This window comes from Siniperca chuatsi, linkage group LG5 (assembly GCF_020085105.1).
Source record: "Siniperca chuatsi isolate FFG_IHB_CAS linkage group LG5, ASM2008510v1, whole genome shotgun sequence".
Taxonomy (NCBI): Eukaryota; Metazoa; Chordata; class Actinopteri; order Centrarchiformes; family Sinipercidae; genus Siniperca; species Siniperca chuatsi.
This window is the reverse complement of record NC_058046.1, coordinates 28,207,698-28,232,502: the sequence shown is the minus strand read 5'-3', so window position 1 is coordinate 28,232,502 and position 24,805 is coordinate 28,207,698. Positions and strand designations below refer to the sequence as shown.

General features: G+C 38.8%; 3 protein-coding genes across 5 annotated transcripts; 2 read left to right on the top strand and 1 right to left on the bottom strand.

Annotated features, from left to right (window-relative positions):
• Positions 1 to 1,490: 1,490 nt before the first annotated feature.
• hscb (HscB mitochondrial iron-sulfur cluster cochaperone) lies at positions 1,491 to 7,058 on the bottom strand. Its single transcript, XM_044198083.1, has 6 exons — positions 6,703 to 7,058; positions 6,505 to 6,601; positions 3,043 to 3,132; positions 2,732 to 2,876; positions 1,893 to 1,940; positions 1,491 to 1,742 (listed from the first exon to the last, which is right to left on the bottom strand). The coding sequence occupies exons 1-6, from the start codon at positions 7,056 to 7,058 to the stop codon at positions 1,648 to 1,650; spliced, it is 831 nt and encodes a 276-aa protein (XP_044054018.1). The 3' UTR covers positions 1,491 to 1,647.
• Positions 7,059 to 8,006: 948 nt separating this feature from the next.
• On the top strand, positions 8,007 to 20,609 carry lrrc8ab (leucine rich repeat containing 8 VRAC subunit Ab). 2 transcript variants are annotated; one of them, XM_044198081.1, is made up of 3 exons: positions 8,007 to 8,133; positions 13,285 to 15,403; positions 15,570 to 20,609. In XM_044198081.1, exons 2-3 carry the CDS (start codon positions 13,292 to 13,294, stop codon positions 15,843 to 15,845), a joined length of 2,388 nt encoding a protein of 795 aa, XP_044054016.1. In that variant the 5' UTR covers positions 8,007 to 8,133; positions 13,285 to 13,291; the 3' UTR covers positions 15,846 to 20,609. The 2 variants fall into 2 exon arrangements, with proteins under 2 accessions (XP_044054016.1, XP_044054017.1); XM_044198082.1 differs by lacking the exon at positions 8,007 to 8,133 and adding an exon at positions 8,607 to 8,801.
• ppil3 (peptidylprolyl isomerase (cyclophilin)-like 3) lies at positions 8,007 to 24,710 on the top strand. 2 transcript variants are annotated; one of them, XM_044198087.1, is made up of 6 exons: positions 8,007 to 8,133; positions 22,988 to 23,062; positions 23,392 to 23,485; positions 23,590 to 23,657; positions 23,780 to 23,898; positions 24,078 to 24,710. In XM_044198087.1, the coding sequence occupies exons 1-6, from the start codon at positions 8,050 to 8,052 to the stop codon at positions 24,202 to 24,204; spliced, it is 567 nt and encodes a 188-aa protein (XP_044054022.1). In that variant the 5' UTR covers positions 8,007 to 8,049; the 3' UTR covers positions 24,205 to 24,710. The 2 variants fall into 2 exon arrangements, with proteins under 2 accessions (XP_044054022.1, XP_044054021.1); XM_044198086.1 differs by lacking the exon at positions 8,007 to 8,133 and adding an exon at positions 22,585 to 22,719.
• The last annotated feature ends 95 nt before the right edge of the window (positions 24,711 to 24,805 follow it).

Here is a 24,805-nt window from a genome sequence, read left to right as displayed (position 1 = left end):
TCTCTCAACAAGAAATTGAATGAGTGCATTTCCCAAAAAGCAAAACTACTGCAGTAACTGACATAACTAAGAGGAATTCTATTTACTGAGACTTGTAGACTTGTACAGAATATTTGAATTAACCCAGTGAACCATGACCAGTAAATCTAAGTAAACACTCCAGCAGCAGCAGTAAATTGTGTAGTGTGCCTGATGCTGACCTAACTCATCCCAGAAGCTGCATGGTGGTCCCATGTACCTAGTTCATTTTGCCAAGCTTTCCCATCCAAGTCAATTTCACAGCCCGGCTGTAGTGAGTTTTTTTCCCCTTTTGTCTCTTTCAAACTCAATTTCAAAGAGTTCTGGGAGACAGCGGTGGCCTCAGTGTTAGTCGATCACATTTTCTCATTAATTTAAAGGCGCTGTAGATGCCTTTCCGATTACGACATGAATAATAAATAGGCCTGTTAGTCTCCTTGTGGTGGGAGAAGCCCTGTTTAATTCACTGTCTATCCATGTGTATTAAGGAAACTGCTTCTCCACGGTAAAAAAACCAAAACAGCCTCAGACACATGACATTGTTGTTCCAGACTTAATAAACAACCAGTCAGGTTGTGTTACTGTGGGATGTTCCAGTGGACTGTGGGGTACAGAAAAACAGTGTCAGTGTAAAACCACTAATACACACACAATGGTTTAAGTTGTGATGCTAGTGTATCTCAAATAACATGTTTCATATGATATGTGATCTGAGGGTACACTTTCTGCTATCAGATTAAGTGACACGCTCCATATTTCAGTGTGATTACACCTGTATCACTTTCTCGGATCAAAAGCCTTGATGTAACTGGAGCTTCAGCTTGCAGTTTATCACAATTTTTCTCTATGGTGTTGGGAAAAAAAACTTAAAAAAACTTAAATGAGGGAGATGGATGAATTTACATTCTGATCGATTCTATCAGTGTGCTGCAGGCATAGGTGTACAGGGTCAATGTACATCAATTTATGAACTACAAACTACACAGATCAAAGATCTTTGGCTCATTAACTAATCATCATTCAGTGGGGTCTTCCTGATTATCATAGCATTAATGCTACATATGAAGCCACCATAAATAATTCAAGAGGCTGTCTCCCTCAATAAAGGACTTCCTTCTAGTCTCATATCCAGTTTGTACAACATGGACTGCTCTTCTGCATGATGATTGTCAAGGTGTTATGTCTCCACCTAAAGGTAACCTGAGGAACTGAATGACAGTCCTGTGTTTGTGTGCGAGTCCCACATGACAAATGCTGAACTGATCGGCAGGATAATCATATAAACATTCTGAGCAGCATTTTAATCAGAGCCTATTATAGATCTCTGTCATATTTAATGATACATTAGGTACAAGTGGATGTGATTAGGCTTGTGAAATTAGCGTAATTCAATGGGGATACTGTATGCATCCAATCACACCATTATATTTATAAAATAGCAGATTGAGTACAAATCACCATTAATTCAGTTGTGTATTCTGCATTACAAGTAAAGTTTTATTATTCACATTGAACAATACATTTACATAATCCCAAGACAAATGTACAATAATTTGTGTGCCTCTGTACAAAACTTTTTTTAAAGTGGCTAAAAATATCAAATAAAGTGACACTAAGTAGTGGGAAATATTACATGAATTCAGAAAGTTTTTCCTTCACTTTCTCTTCTATGTTTGCATAGTATTTCATTTGGGCAAGCAGTGCTTTGGCAGCTTGAAGCTCTCCTGTTAAAAAAAAAGAAAGAGTGCAAAAGGAAGTTCAATCAATGACTCACTTAGCGACTTAAATGAAAGCTTCAGCATAGATCACAAAACAAACAAAGGAATGAGTGGGAGGAACAGAAAATGTTTCGGTGCAACATCTGAATATAATACCTTTAAGAAGGGCAGCGTCTATCTTCTTTGTAAAGTCTGCCAGTTTCCCTGCAAGTGAGGAAGACACAAGTTCCAGTTCTGCACGTGTTAACAAGACATGGCACATATGGTGCTTTTTATTCCTAGAAACTCAAAGGCACACTCGCCTCTGAGAGTAACTCCTTTTTTTTTTTTAGATTAAAGGGACCACATTACAAAAATCAAAGAGACATATTGTGTTAACACAGTTTGATGTGCACACTATCCAGAAACATTGACACAATGAAATATTTTAGTTTACAGAATGGGACACAAATTGAACAGACCATGTAGACATAGATCAATCAGTCATGTATTCAACCTTGTTGCCCATTCTGTAAGTCAGTAGTTTCATTCATTGGATTTACATTCTGTAATTACCTTTCTATATAGTAGTTTTCATCGTTAGTGGCAGAGTCAGCCATTCCCACCCTGGATTCAAATTACATATAGATATCTACAATGTGAGTTTTTTTTGGTTGCACTGTAAACCGACACACCTGTTGCTCTTCTGCTGTTACCATGGTAACCACAGGTGTCGTCCAAATCAATGAGAACTGAAATCTTAAGGATTTAAGACAAAGCATGTCTCAGCCAGCAAGCAATTCAGCCAAAAAGTGATTTTGATTTTTTATATTGTTTCATTTTAATACATTTTGAGGCCTGGAGAGGTAAAGCTAGTCATAAAACTAGTCTAAAATCGGAAAAAGCTACATTTCTGATGTGTCAGCACCAATTAACTGGGTACATTTACTCCTCCGCCTGTGCTAATTTATGATCAACAATCAGCTCAAATCACTCAACCAGACATAGTTGTTTACCTTTTGTGTCTTGGCCAATCTTATTGGCTTCTTGTGGAGTCTGTGCTTCATCAAGGGCTTCATTGATCTCCATCAGCTCCATTAGAAACTCCGGATCAGCCCCAGAGTCGGTGCCCTCTTCTATACACATCCCCTCCAGCTCCAGCTGAAACATAGGATGGGAGTTAATCAAACTCAACTGCTCCTTTAAATGCATGTCACTACTCTTGACAGATGGTGAAGATGTTCCTCTAGAACAAGCAATCAGATAGACAGAGCTTGCAGTTGTGAAAATTAACTTTTCATTAGAAGTTGAGGGATTTCAAACTCACCATATAAAGACCACGACTCAAAGGCTTAAGCAGAGTCTTGTATGCTTTGTTCACAAGAGCCGACTGGCCTTCTGAATACTCCTGTTCTTTCTGCAAAAGAGGGTTCTGTTAAGTTTGCTTCTAATGATGGCAAGTTCAGTCCATATTCATTCATTAAAAAAGGGAAAGAAAAACTGTACTTGTTGTGATATTTAACGAACAAGCTGTGCATTTGAAACAACAAGTATTCACATTATCCAGTGTTACACATCAAACTGTCACAAAAGGGAATAACATCTGAGCTATTTTACACCTTTCCATCCCAATCTATACAACTGTCAATTTTTTTAAACACCAAATCCTTGGTGATACAGGCAATTAGGTGTATGACATACAGCTACTCTTTTGTAGTCGAGCAGTTTGGGACCCTTCAAGGGATGCAGGTGTAAGTTTGACACAACAGATGTGTGGAAACAAGACGGGGAGGAAAGTATCTTGGAAATGGTTGGCAGATCCGAGTACATTTTGCAGCTATCAGGTCTGTCAGTTCTTGTGAAAATCAATAGTCTCAAGCTCTGGCCCATGGGCCCATCGTGTGGAGCTGATTCTGTAATAACAACCAGTGCAGTAGGTGGCTGCCTTGTAGCCTTGTATAAGTAATGAGTTTTCTATATATGATGAAGACCCCTGAGGCTGGAAGATGTCTAATTAAGAAAAAATGGCCAGAGGTGCTGATAAATAAAACAGAGTCGGTGCAATATTGGACAGGTTGTGTGTGAAGAAACCATTTACACTACCCCTCCTCTCACGTACTGCTGAATATGAGTTTAGCTTTCATATCATATCATGACAACATTCTGCATTGTGCTTTTCCACCTGAGTGTACAGAATAAATTAAGTGCGGAGCAACACACTTCCGCTCCTCCTTGTACTCACAATGCTTATTCTTCTAAACTGCTATGCAGTTTTTTTTTTTATGATCCACGAGGGGGAAACTGGATAATGTGAAAATGTTGTCAACTGTTTACCTCTTGTAAAATAACTTATAAACACATTCCACTTTGAACAGCTCAGATGCATTGGGACATGTCTTATTTCTTTCGGTGACATTTTTAAAGCTGCACTAGTCAAGGTTTTTATGTAAAATACAGGCCTACTTGTCTCATCAGCCTAACTGTGCTTTGGGCTGAATGTGATTTAACAAGTACATCAAATCCACACAAAATTCTGGTGTTAGAAAAGTACACTTGTCTACATATAAGAAGTGATGCATCAAAAGTGAAGCGAAAGAGAAGACCATTTATTTCCTCAACAGCAGTGAGTGAGTGCTCCATCCGAAGACGAAGAAGTGAACAAACCAAAATTAGACCTCTTTCCTGTCTTTTCCCCCTAGCGTCTTTCAGTATAAACTTTATTGATGACATTCTATATCATTTCTTTTACGAGTACTCAAAGCAGCAGAGTCTGAGATATCCTGATTTTTACACCCTAGCATGGGTCAAGCTCCCAAAACACTGCATCCTACATTTCCCATAATGCAACTTGATAGCACCTTTCATTAGACCCTCCTTGCTAGGTAAACACCCATGTCTTTAAACTCCACTTCCCAGTTTGTAACACAGGCTTTCTGTTATAAATCTGTAGTCTCGTAGCCCAGGCTGAAATAACCCATATGACATCCTTATGACATAATCGTGGGTTATTTTCTCGGACTTGACAAAGCTCCTCCAGAGCCACAGAAGACACAATACAACTGTTTTCACAGTATAAAACAAGCAATTTGAATATGTCACCTGGGAAATTATAATGGGCATTTTTCATCATTTTCTGACCATTTATAAACAAAATGATTTATCGATTAATCAAGAAAATAGAGTGGGGATTAATCAATAATGAAAATATTCATTAGTTCCACCCTATATTTAATTTTGTTTTGGGGTAGAATTTCCACTCCTTAGTTTTTCTCCTCTGCCCAGATATGCTTTTTAAATAGAGATGCACCGATCCAATACTGATATCTGTACAATACTGACTCAAATAGCTGGATTGGGTATCGTGACAATGGGGCCGATCTATTCCATTCTATGTTTACATCTACACGCACATACTACGTTATGCGTCAGCAGCGCGCCGGTAGACCCGGCCGTTTTGTTCGAAGGAAGGAGGGAGCTACCCCGCATGGAGGGAGCTAACAACAAACATGTCAGTTGTTGGAAGTATTTCCTTCGTGCAACGCCAACAAGTTCTACTTGCAATATCTGCAAAGTTCAATATCTGTTTTACAAAGTTAGGAAAGCAATGTTTAAGTCAACCCTGATGTTGCCTTACACATAAAAAAATTATCCCAGTCTCTTCCACACAGTGAGGCATACATCTTATTAATTAAACACTGGCATCGGACTGGTACTCGGTATCGGTATCAGCCGATACCCAAAGCCCAGGTATCGGTATCGGGACTGAAAAAGTCAGATCGTGCATCCCTACTTCTAAGTCAAATTTTGGATGTCAGCTTTAACTGCACAGCTTATTTGAGACATTTAAGCCATTAGTTCTCCCTTAAAAACTCTTCCAAGTAAATTGAGCTGTTAATACAGCAGATCCACTCTAGCAGGAGTTATGTAATACATGAAGAATAGAAAGGTCTCCACACATGTCAGACAACTGAGTTTTCTTTTGACTTTTACTTTCGCTTACTTAAACTTTACTTCACTTGTAATGACTTTCACATATTTAAAACTTACCATTCAATTTGTTTCACAAACTTTATTTGTCCCACGCTTGGGAACTTGGGCACAAGTGTTTTTAATACTAATATCTTTAAATCATACTTTGTTCTTTATTATGAGGTCATTTACCCTTGTTTCTTTTTCTTTCTTTTAGATTTTTAAGTTACAATGTATGGTATTTTGTAATAGACCTTTGTCACAGTAGACATCTTAACATGCCATAGCAGGAAAAGCACAGGTGTAATTAATAGTATAATAGTATTGTGCACGCGGCAAAATATAATTGATCATATTATAAAATTTTTAAATATAAATCTCTTTGTTCTCAACACATTCATTTCTACTACTATATTTCCATGTTTTGTATTCTTTTCTAGCCTCCTGTCCTTCTTAAAGCAATGCTCTATCATCTTCTTAGCTGTTTAGCTTTTGATTCCTTGAACTTGCGTGCCTTGCCTTGACCTTGTTTGCTTGGTAGCTTAATATAGGGAAAGCTGCCTTACGAGGTCCTAAATTGTTCAATGTCTTTTAACAAACCCATCTTTGAACTTTGCCCAGAGTTATTCCCTTGGCCAAATCACAATGAATCATACTAACAAAACAAAAATGCACAGTCAAGTGGCATAATAGGGACACAGGGTCAAATCCAATTTCCTGTGTCACACTTGTACTAATAGATAGGACAGCCTCAGCTGACTCATGAACCATGTTACTCAACTGATCTATATTCAGATTCCCCTTACATCCCCCTGCCTACCACAGATTTCTGCCTGAAGTTGTCTGGATGCAGAGACCGCTGAAGCTGCAAGTATCTTTTCTGCAGCTTTTGTGTATCCAGTGTGAATGTGTAGTCACTGAAAAGAGGCAACACATGATAACATGAAATGTTTTGCTCACAGACCGACTTCATAAATAAAATGTATGTGGGTAATGATAAATGAGACAAGATACTCACCAATCCATAATTTTAAAGTAGGATGTCCCTTCTTCAGGGGGCTGGATGACTTTGCATGACATGCAGAAGAATGCAGGTGTTTTGTCAAGAGGCTGTTTGCAATTCCAGCAGTTCAGTTTGACTTGGCCTGTACAGTAATTCCTGGGTGAGCTGACTGGATTAGTGTAGTAAATTGGCTTTCTTTCCTTTCCTTTGAAGTTCGTGTTGATGTGCCATGTGTCCTTCTTGGGGAAGCTGCTAGACATACAATATACTGTAACAGCTTTATAAACAGACTGTCGGTTCGTCATCAGCCAGTTTGGGTGCAGTAAAGTCCGGGATGAGCGCACAATCCGCGAAGAGTTCAATGACAACATTTCCGAAATTAAAATACACTATACAACAATCAGTACATAAGTGCTTCTCCTTACTGTCAAAACATAAACATCTCTCTTCCAGAAATGGAGAGGAAGAGCTTTCTTCCTCTAATTTACGTTTGTTAAAAACACCACACTGCCATCCGTCGTTTTGGCGGTGTAAGCGGCGAAGTGTCCCGGAGGCGCTGGAAAAAACAACAGCTAGCAAGTTGAGCTGCTAGCAACAGTGAACGCAATGTCTTAGCAACTATTGATATTAAACTAGTGTTGGATTTGATCTCACCAAACGTAGTAAGTTGAACGTCCTGGCAGTTTTAATACATGTTAGCAATAAATCACTGTCGTATTAACTTCAGCGTTTGCTCGGATGTAAACTTCCGATGGCAGAGAGAGCTGGTCGTCAATATGGCTAGGTTAGCCCACTAGCTAACAGCAGCTTAGCTTAGTTTGCTAACGTGTTTTAACAGCAAAAATTGTTTTTGTTTGTGGTCGGTGCTTATAAGTTGCTTCTTTTCAGATACCAGCGTACTTCCTCAAAGATAGTGTGTCGCATTATGTAATGGTATATAGAAGAAAAAAAACACCCAGCTTTAACTAACTTTCTTTCTTGCTCAGCTAATGTCAGCTAGCCAGATGACAAAGACATGCTAACGTTACGAGCGGTGGCTGGTGGATAGTCGGTACTTCCATCGAAATTAGCATATGTAAGTTATTTGAAAACACAGAGCATATCTGGCACGATATATTACACACTCCTTAATAAGAACCATAACCCGTAACGCTAAAGGCACATGTCTTTTATGGTTAAATATTGTTGTTTAAACATAACTTCAATCAGTAATACGCATGCAGGTAACTTTCTGCATGCGTAGTATTTTCTACGCATTTTGCTAAAGTATGCTAGTAAAGACCTGGAAACACATTTCCTTTTTTAAATGTCTCTTTCAGGTCTTCTATTTAAACCCCATGGCGATAAGAGAGGCAATGGTCCATGAAGAGTTTTGGATACACAGAGAGTGGCTTGTCCACCAGGGTCATCATCAGGCACTGGAGCACAGATAACACCTCCAAACTGGTGAGTATTTTGTTTACTTAGTGTACTTGTTGCTGCTAAATCATCAACCCAATCCAGGCTACTTAACTGGAATAGTTGTTATGTGTGCAAACGTTTCTCTGAACTGGGGCCAGTCTAAATATGCTTATTTGGCCAAGGATCAGACTAGGCGTCTTGACTCCTCCGCCTTAACAGTTTCCTAACAAAGTACAAACTCTGATGAATGCCAGCTCCAGACACTTGTTGTGTATGTGTAGGTGTGTGTTTTGGGGGGCGGTCTGGGTACAAAAGGTGACGGTAGAGTATCCCAGAGCGACATTGGTTGGAGACAGCAGCTTCTGTAAGGTAAACAGGATCTCCTCCTGAAGGTCAAGGGAGGTGCTTCTCAAGGCCCACACAGACAATACTCTGGGTATTATTAACGGAAATGGCTAAGAATAGAGAGCAGTGGAGCAAGGTGGCTCCTCTGGCGGTCCTGTTGTTTGGGTTAAACAAGCCAAAACGGAACATCATCTTTTAGAAGAGTGACTTCTCAAGCTTACACGCTGGGTGTGTCGCACTCACACAAGGCTAGAGGTTGATTTGGAGGGCTTAATCTGGCTCTGATGTACAACAGCGGCAAAGGAGTAGTTGTGGATCGCTCTTGACTGTTTTATGTATGGAGTTATTGTGCTTTACAGTTCGGATGTGTAAGTATAACCATTTTCAAGTGCTTTAAGAGCATTTTCATCTGTCCTTACACAAATGATGTTGTTCATGTGTGCGTTTTTTTAAGTTTGGTTATATTTCATACCAACAACTTGGGAGTAATAACTTAAGTGGGTCTTATGCAGATGTGAGGTTGCATGAATACATAAAAAATGTACCCCTATCATCATATATGTCATTTTATTTCACAATATCAATATCATGATATAGTATATTTTCTACAGCATAAATTAAAAAATGTTCATTGATAAAATAACCACACAGCAAATGTAATACCTGGCAAACTTCATTACATTGATGCAAAAAAGTCATATAAAAATCCAATTTTGCCATGAAGCAGTCATGTCATTTTGGTCTAATACACCCAGCAATGTTAAATGGACAGAAATCTGATAGTTGACAAGTTTATAATGTCTCACGGTGTGTATCATTATATCGCCCACCTCTAGCCATAGTTAGTAGTGATGCATCTATGCAATACCCAGGATCAATATCAGCACCGTTACTGACACACAGGACATTAGCCAGTAATATATATATATATATATATATATATATATATATATTTAACTAGGAAGTCACATTGAGATTAAAACCTCTTTTACAAGTGAGAGCTAGACAAGACAGGGTTAAATAGCAGCATCCAACACATAACAGGAATAACATCAGATCATAACAGCGACAATAGGTACGACAAAAAAATACTTTGCATAATACAGTGCTAATGGCTGATCTATGTTACTGTTTCTTTATCACTGTTGTTATTGTGTAACAATGCAATTTTACAGACTTTTTTTCAACTTTTACTAATTTTATAGATAGTACTTAGTTTAGGTGTCATAATCAGCATCAGAAGAGAAAAAGTGGGATCAGTGCTAATTAGAGTGCCCTCCTTGTGAAAATAAGTGCATAGGTTTTTCTTGATTAAACCAATCTGAAGTGATTGTTCTGTTCATTTAGTCCAGGCATGTCCAAAGTCTGGCCCGGGGGCCAATTGCGGTCCGCGTTTAAATTTTCACCAGCCCACAGCTTCTGTCATAAATTAAATAATATGCGGCCCACCAGCACTGTTGACCACAGTATAAAATACACATGTGCAAAAAAAGCTATTTTATATTTCACCAGAAGATGGCAGTAGACCTGTGGCCGCTCTCTCGCCGCCTGACCCTTGTGTGATCCTTTCCGCCCATTTCTGAAATGGCGACTGCAACTAAAAAAAGGAAAGTTAACTGCGAGGGCCGCTGCTTCCAGGACAAGTGGAAATTGGAGTATTTTTTTCACTGAAATACGAAACAACTGTCTGCCTAATTTGCCAAGAGACTGTGGCTGTTTTCAAGGAATTCAATATCAAGAGGCACTCCCAGACGAAACATGCTAATTACGACAAGCTAACTGGGAACGAACGCGGGGAAAAATTGAAGCAACTGGAAGCAGTTTTAACGGCACAGCAGCCGTTAAGAGCCCGTGAGTCAAATGAAAATGCAACAAAAAGGCGAGCTACGAGGTGGCAACGCTGATTGCCAAGCACTGCAAAACCTTTTACTGAGGGTGAGTTTATTAAAGACTGCGTGATGAAAATGGTGGAGAACATTTGTCCTGAGAAGAAGCAAGAGTTTGCCAGTTTGCCTGGCTCGTAACACTGGGGTACGGAGAATTGAAGACGTTTCATCGGATATTAAGAGACAGTTAGAGGCAAAAGGAGTTGAGTTTGACTTTTAACCTGCGACGAAAGCACAGATGCATCTGACACCGCTCAGTTACTGATTTTTTTGAGAGAAGTGGACAATGAAATGAACGTGAGTGAAGAGCTACTTGACCTACAGAGCCTTAAGGACCAAGAGGAACAGATTTATTTGTTTCTGTTTGTTCTGCCGTAGATGACATGAAACTAATAAGGAATAAAGTCACTGGGATTATTACGGATGGCGCACCTGCCATGGCTGGCGAGCGAAGTGGATTATCAACCCTAGTCTGTAACAAAGTCAGCGAAGAAAGAGGCAAAGCTATAAAACTCCACTGTATTATTCACCAACAAGTTCTCTGTGCCAAACATCTGAAATATGATTATGTTATGAAACCGGTGATAAAAGCTATTAATTATATTCGCTCCAAAGCCTTGCGCTGAACACGAGCCTTCAGGGGCAAAACGCAGTGGTTAGCAAACTGTATTCACACGTCAAAGCCTTTGGGACCAAGCTGCTACTTGTCACAAACGCAGCCCAACACCACACATTTCCCATCGCTGCAGGAAATAATGACCAGTTTTCCACAGAACAATATCAGTGGGCAAATGAGGAGGTATGCAGCAGACATCTCGTCTCTGGCTGAGGAGTTTAAACAGCACTTTTGGGATTTTGCAGCTATTGAAAAGCAGATCACGCTTTTTTTCCTCTCCTTTCTCCGTGGACCCTGATGACGCTCCAGACCACCTGCAGCTGGAGCTCATTGAGCTGCAGTGTGACGGCGAGTGTCGCAGTCGGCACCAACAGCTCCCTCTTGTCAACTTTTACCGCCAGCTGGATAAAGGCAGGTTCCAAGAGATTTGAACATTTGCTAAGAAAATGCTGAGCTTGTTTGGCTCAACATACTTGTGCGAGAAGACATTCTCGTTTGAACATGAACATTAACAAGCACCGCGTGAGGACGAGATTAAGTGACTCTCACCTGCGTGACATCTTGCGCATCAAAACCACTGTTTTTGAACCAGTCCTGGCCTATTTACTGCAGTCGAGATCTCAGTATCACCCTTCACATTAGTGCAGGCAAGTTATTTGTTTAGTCTTCTGAGGTGAATAAATTCTAAAATCTGAGTGAATTGAGTTTTTTTGTGATGATCAAAACCACCGTTCTTTTCAGTCCGTGTATAATTTGTTCTTGTGTTTTTCAATTGGCAATCAAACCGGGTCTCATAAACCTGACAAATTAAATATTAAAATCAAATTTGCTCCGGCAGCCCGTTTTTCCATTTGGTATTTTTGATCGGAGTCTAAAATTGAAATAATGAAAAACACAGCCTTTTTTGTTTTTGATATCCGATTTAAAATCAAATAACATTTTGTTTTTTTGGGGTTTTTTTGATGGCCAGATAAAAAACGAAAGAATGATTGATACACGGATTCATATGGCCCTCAATGTTTTGTACTTCTGAATAAGATAACTGTTATTTTCCTGTTCACATGTTTTGAATTTAGAAGTTTACAGTGAGCATTTAATAGTGAATAATATTTAATGTTTCAAAGGAACCTAGATATGTTTAATCTTCCCGAAAGTTTATTTTTTTCCAGACAGACTTTTTCTTCATTTTATGTGGTCTTCAAATATGAAAGGCAGAGTGATTTTGGTAAAAACTTTTATTTGTGTTATTTATTTATTTGTGTTCTGTGTGAAGAAATGAAAAGTGTGCCATTTGGTCAGCCTCCACACATTTTCACCTCACCAAATCTGGCCCTCTTTGCAAAAAGTTTGGACACCCCTGATTTAGTCTATCTATTATGTTTATAGTCTGCATATGTTTTCAAGGCAGCTACCTCATTGCCTTTGTGATATTTGTATCTTTTTCATTATGGGAACAACCCATTCATTATTTACCTAGATTTTGTAGGGACTCAATTAAAATGCAGACAAAGTTTATATTAGGGCTGCACAATTAATTAAAATATTTTCGAAATATGACTAAGTGCAATATCCAAATTGCAGAAGCTGCAGTTTTTTGATGAAGGTAAAATGAATGACAAAACAGCATGATAATGAAGTACTGTAGCTGCAGAGATAACCTGGCCTATAAATCTTGTTCTCCAGAAAGAAAACATGATTGTTTAGTACAGACCCCAACAAATGTCACATCATCATGATTTTAATAGATTTTTCAGTGAAAATGAAAATTACGATGCAAAAATAATTATTCCCACTAATCGTGAATCATATCGCAATGGTAACATTTGTCAAAATCATTGCAATATGATTTTTTTTTTTTTTTTTTTTTTTTTCCATATTGTGCAGTCCTATTTTATATTCTATCAATGGCTGGTTTGCCATTGATAGAATTGTCCATTATGACACCAATTTTGAAAGCAAGATTAATTGTGTTTGTTTAACAATAGTTAAATCAATAACATGGTAGCCCACTTAGTAAAGTCAGCCAGGCAATTATTTGTCACAACAAGCGGGAATCTCTATTTCATTACTCCTGGCAGCCTTCAGATTAACTGTCTGGAATGTTCTGATGTATGACCTTGTTAGTTAGCATTGTAGTATTGATTTGTCACCTTGGTATTGTGTTATGATTCAGGTAAAGGTTTTTCTGGCATTAGGGGGAAGGAGCTTTTTCCATTTTGATTTTATAGAAAGCCATATCTGCAGTGTTTTTTTCTTTGACTATATATATGTCTATATAATCCACTATATCACTGTACTCAATTATGACTATCCCCTCAACTCTTTTTATTTTATTTTTTTTTTTCACAGATAAACCATGATCCCCATCACTGAGCTGCGGTACTTTGTGGACACACAGCCAGCATACCGCATCCTGAAACCATGGTGGGATGTGTTCACCGACTACATTTCCATTGTTATGCTTATGATTTCTGTGTTTGGGGGGACACTGCAGGTCACCCAGGACAAGATGATCTGCCTGCCCTGCAAGTGGGTGGTCAATCAGACCTGCAAGAAGAACTTCAATTCTACCCTCTCCACGTCATTGTTCTTGGAGCCCAAAGGAATCCAGTATGATCTGGACCGCCACCAGTACAACTATGTGGATGCTGTGTGCTATGAGAATAGATTGCACTGGTTTGCCAAGTATTTTCCTTACCTAGTATTACTTCACACCCTTATTTTCCTAGCTTGCAGCAACTTTTGGTTTAAGTTCCCACGGACTAGTTCCAAACTAGAGCACTTTGTATCCATCTTGCTGAAATGCTTTGACTCCCCATGGACAACTAGGGCACTGTCAGAGACGGTGGTTGAAGAGAGTGACCCAAAACCAATGAAAATGAACGGCTCAATGGACCACAAGGAGTCTGTTATCAGTGAGGATGTTGAAGCAAGTGTTCCTATGCTCCAAAGGACAAAGACGCGCTTTGAGCAGGGCATTGTAGATAGAACAGAAACAGGGGTTTTGGACAAGAAAGAGGGCGAACAGGCAAAAGCCCTGTTTGAAAAAGTGAAGAAGTTCCGTATACATGTTGAAGAAGGAGACATTGTGTACAGAATGTACATCCGTCAGACTATCATCAAAGTCATCAAGTTTATTTTGATTATCTGTTATACAGGGTATTATGTGCACGATATTAAATTCAGTGTTGACTGTTCCGTAAATATAGAGAGTCTGACAGGTTATAGCGTGTACCGTTGTGCTCACCCATTGGCTACACTTTTTAAAATCTTAGCCTGTTTCTACATTAGCTTAGTGGTGGTGTATGGTTTGATCTGCATGTACACTCTTTGCTGGATGCTTCGACGCTCTCTAAAAAAGTACTCCTTTGAGTCGATACGGGAAGAGAGCAGCTACAGTGACATACCCGATGTGAAGAATGACTTTGCATTTATGATGCACATGATAGATCAGTATGACCCTCTGTACTCTAAACGCTTCGCCGTGTTCCTCTCTGAAGTAAGCGAAAATAAGCTGAGGCAGCTCAACCTCAACAATGAGTGGACACTGGACAAGCTCAGGCAGAGGATTACCAAGAACTCTCATGAGAAGTTGGAGTTGCACCTTTTCATGCTGAGTGGCATTCCAGACACAGTATTTGACCTGATGGAGCTGGAGGTTCTTAAACTAGAGCTTATCCCTGATATCACCATCCCCCCGATCATTGCCCAGCTGATCAACCTGCGAGAGATGTGGCTTTACCACACACCGGCCAAAATCGAAGCTCCTGCATTGGCTTTTTTGCGCGAGAACTTGAAGTCTCTGCACATCAAGTTCACCGACATCAAAGAGATTCCTTTATGGATCTACAGTTTGAAGAATCTTAGTGAACTTCATCTGACAGGAAATCTCAGCGCGGAGAACAACCGTTACATTGTCATTGATGGGCTCCGGGAGCTCAAGAGGCTCAAAGTTCTTCGTCTGAAGAGCAATCTCACCAAGCTACCTCAAGTGGTGACTGATGTGGGCATGCACCTCCAGAAGCTTTCCATCAATAATGAAGGCACCAAGCTGATGGTGCTCAATAGCCTGAAGAAGATGGTGAACCTGACGGAACTGGAGCTCATTCGCTGTGATCTAGAACGCATACCACACTCAATCTTCAGCTTGCACAACTTGCAAGAGATTGATCTGAAGGACAACAACCTGAAGACCATCGAGGAGATCATCAGCTTCCAGCACCTTCATCGGCTGATCTGCCTTAAGCTCTGGTACAACCAGATTGCCTATATTCCCATCCAGATTGGCACACTGACCAACCTGGAGAAACTGTATCTGAACAGAAACAAGATTGAGAAGATCCCCAGCCAGTTGTTTTATTGCCGCAAGCTGCGCTTCCTGGACCTTAGCCATAACAACCTAACCTATATCCCTACAGATATTGGCTTCCTCCAGAATCTTCAGTACCTGGCAGTGACAGCCAACAGGGTGAGTACTTGAATGATCACCATCCATTTTAATCTTTGTTGATTGTACATTGCATTTTTTAAAAATCCTCTATGGTACCCTCATAGAACAATTTACAAAAAGTTACACATTCTAATTTCTCTCCATTTCTCTCCCATCACAACACCCTCCCCACCTTGAAATACAGATTGAGAGCCTGCCTAATGAGCTGTTCCAGTGCAAGAAGCTTCGCACTTTGAACTTGGGGAACAATTGCCTGCAGTCTCTGCCATCGCGGTTTGGAGAGCTGACTGGGCTGACACAGCTAGAGCTGAGAGGAAACCGTCTGGAGTGTCTGCCCGTGGAGCTGGGTGAGTGCCGACAGCTAAAGAGAACCGGTCTTGTGGTGGAGGAAGACCTCTTCAACACCCTGCCCACGGAGGTCAAGGAACAGTTATGGAAAGCAGACAAAGAACAGGCTTAAACAGGTCTGTGGCTGTGAGTGAAAACAGATACTGAACAACTGGGCCCTGACACAGGAGGAACGCCTATGCTGTCCCAGGGGGCTTGCTGAAGCAGACAGTAGTCCTGCTGCAGTGTACTGCCAGTAAGATTGGGTATCAAGAACCAGTGCCACTTTGGCAGAACCAAAATACTAATAGCTTCTGGTTGTTCTCTTAATTCTCAACTGTGCAGTTGATTTTCCTTCCTTTACAAACAACTTATCAGGCCTTTCCATTATAATCCTGTAATGATGCTTTTTAGCAATAATGTAGCAGTGCCATTATGATCATCATATGCTTCTCAGTTATGGTGGAAAAGTTGAAGTTTGCAAAACTGTTGGCCAACTTTGCTAAAGACAGAAAAAGAACAAATTTCCACTGTTCACAATTACTATAACATCAGGTTCTTGTCTAATCAAGATGGAGTACATTATTAAAATAATTTGTCCAGTATTGTTAGTTTTACAAATGAGATAGCAAGGTGATCTCTATGACCTTTCCCTCTTAATTTCTGTGTAACGATTGTCAAACTGCAACCATCACTTGCTCCACTTATTTTAAGTGTTTCAAACTCCCAATCCCATCATAACATGTAAAGAAATTAATCATGTCAGGCAAGAGGCTGTAACTGTCTTTTTGATTTATTTTAAGGAAACATTATGCATGTGTTCACTCACAATATTTGCCAAGTCATCTGGTTATATCATTAAATGTTATATTTGTATGTGTATATAGGGAATGACAATACTAATCACAAGCAAACTACACAGTCAAGTTAGCAATCCTATATGTTTGAGTCGGAATAGTGGCTGTTCTATGGCTTTTAACTCCTTGCTGTCCAGCACTGACCTAACATAAATTGGAACTCTGGTGGTCATTGTTTTTCTGCTGTAGAGGGACGGCCATGGCCTTCAAATACCTTCATATGTGCTTGGTTTGTAATTGATTGGAAAATCACGAAAGTGACATGAAATCACAAATCAGGGATAACTAATGATGACTCATGTCAAGAAAGGTTATGGATTCTGAGATCCTTGTGTCTGAGAGGGTGTTGTATAAGGTGGAAGGGAGAGGGTCACTGAGGAGACTGTTAGTAGTGCAAATGCTGTAGAGGCAGAGGAGTTGTCTTTGGTTGGCTTGAGTCTTGCTAGTACAGTGTACAGTGTGTGTGGTATTAGACTAGAGAGCGCTGTCCTTACATGGAGCCAGTTTGGCAGAGTGGAGGGGTTGATGGCCTCTTTCTGGGGAAAGATGTTTAGTTTGTTTGACCTAGCACTTGAGGAAAAGCAATTGGACTAGTATTACAAAACATCACCCCCATACAATTACATTAGTGGAACATCTTATCATGCAAGCAGATACCCAACCCTTACTGCCAGTATACTATTGTTTCTAGTTCATGGTCATGCTACATCCACAATGTTTGTTTGCAAATGAATTGCACAAAACAAAATGAACAAATCTGGGGAAAATGCTGAAAGGTTTTGAATGAGATGAGTCATGTCTGCGTCAAAAGAATTCAACTTAAGTTAGTACAGGATAACAGAGTATTGACATTGAAATGGAACCTCCAAATGTTGGTAATTTGTCTGAAACGAACATAACGCTTACCTGAAACACTAGATTGGTTTATTGCCCTTTCTGTGGTGGATTTGAAGTAGGCTCTGGTCTACTTGTATGATACAAAAAAAAGTTGTATGCTGTGATAGTTATGTGTTATTGTCTGCAAATAACAAGTAAAAGAACCAGACATGTCTTCAAATATGTTTTCTAAGCGCCTGGCCTTTTGTTCATTTCAGTTTATTATAACATTGTAAGATGATCTTTCTACCTTGATAGGGTGGGGTGAGATTACAGCCATCTTTAATCTAAAAATATTGAAATTGCTATATTAGATTCATTAAGGTGAGGTGATTTAATTTAGTTTATTTTATGTAAAAAAAAAGCAACAACAACATTGCAAGGTCCAAAATGGCCATTTCATCATAGTGAAATAAGAAATGTTAGCTTGTTTTTAAAAGCTCAAAGCTTTTAAGAAACAAGCAACATTCCACTTAAGAAAGATTTTTGAAAAGAGCCATGGCTTTCAGGTCAGTTGCCTTAACTTTAATTTACTCCTTCTGTGTTATGTACCAGTCCATTTCTGTTTTGTTTTTTTTGTGGCATCCGTGGAGTTCAAAACAAATGATCGTACTCTTGACCATGTTTTGATGATGCAGATAATTGTCTTTAAAGCTGCACTAGACTACCCAGCCCCAAATGATAATGGGAGTAACAGTTTTGTTTGTTTTTATATTTTGCTCTAATGTTTCATTTCATCACTTCCTGTGGACTTTTCACAAGTGACTATACATGACACCAGTAATTAATTTGAAAATATATAGAGATAAATATATTGAAAATATATGGAGTCTCAAATGTGATTATGAGACATTATTTGGTGTTGTAGCCTCACCTTATGACATTGGCTGTTTAAGGTCTACCCCAGCTCAGTTTTAACTCTCCTAACCAGTGTGGCTGCGCACTGCTGACAACTACTATAGTGTAAAAGTCATGTCATGAACAGTAGGCATGAACAGTATTAATTAAATTATCCAGTAACATTTCTACCAGTATTATTTGTAAAAGTGATCTAGAACTTTAGCAGTTGGGTTTGGATTTAAATTTTTGAAGTGATACAAGCTCATTTGAGGAATGAACATGGGTTTTTTTTTTTATTGTGTGTTGGATTTTTTTGTTTGTGTGGGGGGGGTTGGTGCCAGATACACTCACCTCTTATGGAAACCCATCCTTGCTAGGAAAATTTAAAAAAAAAAAAAAATCAAAAAGCTAGAAATATATATTTTTTAATCTGTATGTCCAAGTAAAGTGATATCTTTTAATTTCGATTACTAAATTTGATCTATTTATCATTTTTTGTCTTAGTTTCCTAATATTAACTTAGTGTCATATTTTATCACAACTTTGATTTAATTTCATAATTGTGGGAGATGTAATGAGAATTTTTATTTTTGTCATTCTTAATTTTTCTTCTTTTTTTTTCTGTCGTAAATGGGCCTCCATACTTTTCAGGTCAGTTCATCTAATTGTCATTTATCTCTCTGGTTTCAAAGTGTGCTCATTTGTAGAGAAATGGTTAATACTTATTGCCTGAGTGTGACTTTTCTGCGCTTGTGTTTGCCACAGTAAGCAGCACGATGCTAAAAATGTGGAATTGAAGATCAATGCACAGCTCTGACACAGCACAACACACAATAGGGGCTCTTGTGTTTACCCCGAGAAAAAAAACATCAGTTTATGTTTTAATAAACCTAACTGCAAAGAAAACTTGGACAGTAGCAATACACAGTACAGTACCTGGGTTGAAAAGCATAAGAATAGTTTAAGCTATGTACATTCATTTCAGTAACATGTTTAACTATGCTATATTGTGCAATATTGCCTTTATTTAAACTATGTAAAGGTTAGTAGTGATGTAGTTTTCTAATGTGCATGGGCATTACTAAGGTGATGGTGAGAATTTCAAGTTAAGTATATTAGAGGAGATTTTTGGTCCTAGAGAATGCTTTTGCACTACAGCACCTCTCCCACAAGTAAAAATGTAGGTAAATGCAAATAATGGTATACAACTTAATGTGCACACACACCTGTTTTCCAGTATGGGGAGGTTCAACTGAATGACTGCCAGCCTTGAGATTAAAATGGTATTAGATTAGTATTTACGTTTTGTTTTTTTAACTACTGATATTAAAACATACATTTTGGTCCTTACATTTAAAACCCACCTAGAGCATTTTAAATGACATCCAGAACACCTCAGCAATACATCACAGATTAAGACAATCAACTATTCTAATTAAGAGTCACATCAGAAATTGTTATGTCAAATGTAAAGGGTTGTAGTGAGCACTGCGAGTAAATGGTCAGTACATTAATACATTGTGTAGGTTGCTAGTAAAGTGGTATCAGTAAATAGATTAGCTTTTTGTCTCAGTTATTGTTAATCTTTTTGTTCTCTGTATTTTCCCTCCTTTTTTATCATTTTGACTGATTTTATTTTTTCATTTTGACAGCTATTAGTATTATTACAATATAGCTAAATTTCTCAGGAAACCAGCTAGTACTCACTTCTTTTTTGAGTTGATTGCCTATTTTTTATTACACCTGGTATTTTTATTAATTTAAACAGTTGTTTTATGCAGTTACAGTTTTATATGCATTTCTATACATTCTTTTCTAGTTTGGTGTATTTAATATTGACTGCTGGTTTTAAAACAAAATGTTTGTTTTTAAAGAAACCACTTGGTTTAACCTTGATTCTGCATTTTCGTCAGTGACCATGTATAAATTGAGCTGTATTGTTTCTGAATTTTGTCCTCATTGTGATTAGCACAGATGAAGTGTGTGTGAGTGAGTGTTATCTGTTTGTATGTATGTTGGCATGATGACATTCTCATCCCTTGATGTTCATCTTTGTTCTGCTCAAAATCATTATTTTTGGGTACCAAATCTTTTTTTTTTTTTCTTTTCCTCAACGTTTCCCAACTAAAATCCAATCATAGGTGATATACAAATTTGGCTTATGCAGTGTTTGGTTGCCAAAGGTTTTTACTTAATAAGAAAATCATCAGTGCATCAGTATTGACATGATGATGTGAGGGTGAGTATTCTGTTTGAACATGTTTCCCATCCTCTCCTGCACACCATTCGCTAGTGGTAAAATAAAATAAACTTGGTCGAAAAAATTTGTCTTTGTTTCTGTTGAGTAATTTATTTATATATCATCAAACAAACAAATCGATAACACAAGTAAACACATGAGCATGAACTGCCTTTTTAAGGTCATGCCGCAGCATCTCAATAAGATTCAGGTCAGGACTTTGACTAGGCCACTCCAAAGTCTTCATTTTGTTTTTCTTCAGCCATTCAGAGGTGGACTTGCTGGTGTGTTTTGGATCATTGTCCTGCTGCAGAACCCAAGTTCGCTTCAGCTTGAGGTCACAAACAGATGGCCGGACATTCTCCTTCAGGAGTTTTTGGTAGACAGCAGAATTCATGGTTCCATTTATCACAGCAAGTCTTCCAGGTCCTGAAGCAGCAAAACAGCCCCAGACCATCACACTACCACCACCGTATTTTACTGTTGGTATGATGTTCTTTTTCTGAAATGCGGTGTTACTTTTACGCCAGATGTAATGGGACACACACCTTCCAAAAAGTTCAACTTTTGTCTCATCAGTCCACAGAGTATTTTCCCAAAAGTCTTGGGGATCATCAAGATATTTTCTGGCAAATATGAGGCGAGCTTTAATGTTCTTTTTGCTCAGCAGTGGTTTTCGTCTTGGAACTCTGCCATGCAGGCCATTTTTGCCCAGTCTCTTTCTTATGGTGGAGTCATAAACACTGACCTTAACTGAGGCAAGTGAGGTCTGCAGTTCTTTGGATGTTGTTGTGGGCTCTCTGAATGGCTGAAAAAGAACAAAATGAAGACTTTGGAGTGGCCTAGTGGAGATAAGTTGAGCAAACTGTTTGTGAATGTTTATTCAACATCTGTTGCATAATAGCCTAACCTTATATGGATTCAGATGTGAATTTGATACAGCATTCTAGTGAGGCTGACAGACTTTGGAGTGGCCTAGTCAAAGAATCCTATTGAGATGCTGCGGCATGACCTTAAAAAGGCAGTTCATGCTCGAAAACCCTCCAATGTGGCTGAATTACAACAATTCTGCAAAGATGAGTGGGCCAAAATTCCTCCACAGCGCTGTAAAAGACTCATTGCAAGTTAACGCAAACACTTGATTGCAGTTGTTGCTGCTAAGGGTGGCCCAACCAGTTATTAGGTTTAGGGGGCACATTTTCACACAGGGCCATGTAGGTTTGGATTTTGTTTTCCCTTAATAATAACAACCTTCATTTAAAAACTGCATTTTGTTTTTACTTGTGTTATCTTTGACTAATATTTCAATTTGTTTGATGATCTGAAACATTTACGTGTGACAAACATGCAAAAAATAAGAAATCAGGGAGGGGGAAACACTTTTTCACACCACTGTGTATATATATATATATATATATATATCATTTGATAAACACTCTATTTTTGGCAAGACCAGGGGCTGTGTGGTCATAGGACAGTCTCTCTAAACATAAGGCCACCTTCAGTTAGACTGCAGTTGCCATTTCAAAAGTCTATGTTAACACAAAACTGGATTATCTCCTGAAATTTTGTTTGGGATTATGCACCATAATCAACACAATATCAGTTGACGTGATGAGGGCCTTAAAGTGCATCCTGCTTTACTAACTGATGTTGAGGCCCTGTCTTGAAGAAGCTTCCTGTGTCAAAATCTAGTTTTAAGACATTCATTACCTCAGTGTTGAGTCTATATGCTGCATGTTCATGCTGTATTTAGTCAAATTTCCCAATAACAAGTCTGGTAATACTCAAATAGAAATCATAGAAAACCTGTATACATAGAGAACTGGAAAATTGGGGGTCTAATAAGGGCCCAGAATGTTTGTGCATGGGCCCCATAGCAGCTTAATCCAGCTTTTTTAACTGCATCAAGTGTAAATTCTGTGCATACACTGTATGGCTCTTGTTGTTTCCATTGAGCTTTAACAAGTCCGTGCTGAGCTCACTCATCCATAATATTTTTACAAAGTTCAATGATTGGCACAGTATAGTAGTAACAAATGTAAAGGCCTACAGTAAGTCACTTTCATTTTGCCATGCATGTGCCTTTTTTAAATGACCGTAAATTCCTTGCGGAACCATTCATCGTTGGGCTACTGCACCCAGACGGACATGTTTTTGCGACACACTTGTTCGCAGACGCAACGTTTGAAATGGTAAATTTTGTTGTACAAAATTCCAGTCGGTAGCTGTCAACATGAAACTAACAGAACACTTAAAGAAGCTATTAACTAATATGATGGTTTAACGCAGATTAGTTTGTTATGAGCCAGTTCGGAAACGGCCATTTTTATGACGAGAATTAGCTTATTTTTGCAGTCTGGGTAACAGGCTAAGCTAAGTAGCGGACAGTAATGAATGGCCGTTCCTGTGCCTCTTAAAAGTTAACATTTAATTATTTTCTTTCTTTTGTCAATTCCACAGGCTGTCACCCTTCACACAGATCTAGGAGAGATTAAAATTGAATTGTTTTGTGAGCGCACACCGAGAACATGTGAGGTAAGTCATCTACAGTAAGTGACATGCTCCAGCTCTTCAGCTGCTGGTTTCCGTTCATTTCAGAACGGGTATGAAAACGCATTTAAGTTGTGTTATTGTTTTATTTTAGATTCTACAGTTCCTTGCTTTTATATGATATATTATCACACACATGGTTATGTTGCGTTTTCTCCACAGTTTTCATGTTTGTGCATGTTAGTTTTAGTAGAAAACGTATTGCACACACCCTTTGTGATGATAATGTTGTAATTTATAAAGGCCTAAACAGATTTACACATCTTTTCCTTAACAAAGTCATGGAATATCTTAACATCTTTTACTATTTACAGAACTTTCTTGCTTTGTGTGCCAGTGGGTTCTACAACGGCTGCGTCTTCCACCGAAACATTAAAGGTTTCATGGTTCAAACTGGAGATCCGACAGGTACGGGATTGTTGCTGCATCTGCTGCATTTCAGTACTAAAATGCCAGAATTCACATCCTCACTTCCTGTCCATTGTTCCCTATATCTTGGTTAAACCATTCAGGCACAGGTAAAGGAGGAACAAGTATATGGGGTCGCAAATTTGAAGATGAGTACAGTGAACACCTGAAAGTGAGTACCTTCTAACTCCAGCTCGTTTGCCTATGTCAGAAAGAAGTGTTACCCAATGTTTCATCAGGGGTCAGTCTTTAACATTGTCACTTTTGTCTTCTTTTCTCTTTCTTTTATTTCAGCATAATGTAAGAGGAGTGGTCTCAATGGCAAACAATGGCCCCAACACAAATGGCTCCCAGTTTTTCTTCACATATGCCAAACAGCCCCATCTGGACATGAAGTACACAGTGTTTGGAAAGTACGCAACCTTTTTATACCGATACATGGTTGTTATAAGGAGGGGATATAAGAGACAGAGAGACGCAATGAAATTTGTTTTGGCTCTATAGACAGCCAGTAGAGTGTGCTTGGCAGTTATTGATTGGTTCAACTATAATTTGTGATTGCAGCTGACATCTTGCTCTCTTCAACATGTAGGATTATCGATGGCCTGGAAACACTGGATGAACTGGAGAAACTGCCTGTCAACGAAAAGACGTTCCGACCACTGACTGAAACTCGGATAAAGGACGTGACCATTCATGCCAACCCTTTTGCAGGATAGACTGCTGTCTCTTCAAATATGCAGATAGGCCTTCAACACAGGGCGTGGAGATTGATATTTCCAATAAGCCGATTCATACAGTGTATAGTACCTTGCCAAAGTTAAAATGGATAACTTGTCAGAGGCTAGAAATTGGAGAGAAATTCCCCAGACATCAACACTGAACAGGACACTGACTGAAGTCATTTGGATGAAAAATACCTTATGGTTTAAATAAGTCAACACCTTAGTCACTGTCCCTGGAGCGGCGCCAGATTTTGCATCCCAAAGCTAAATTCAGGAGTATGCTTTCTCCACTTTCTTGATGTGACAAAGCCTTTGTAATGAAGAAATTTAGGTTATTCTTCACATATTCATCTTCATGCAAGTCACAATTTGGTCAAAAAACAAAATGCGCCTGACTTTGTACAGTACTGCTATACAGATTCTGATCTTTTTTTTTTTTCTGGATAGGCAATGTAAATAAATTGACAATGTTGTGTACTGAATAAAACTTTTATAATTGATATGTTGTGTTGTTAGCATGATTTTCAAAACATTTTCTGCGTGCAAAAATAAATATTTTCAAGTGTCTGCACTTCTAGAGACAAGATGCTGGAGG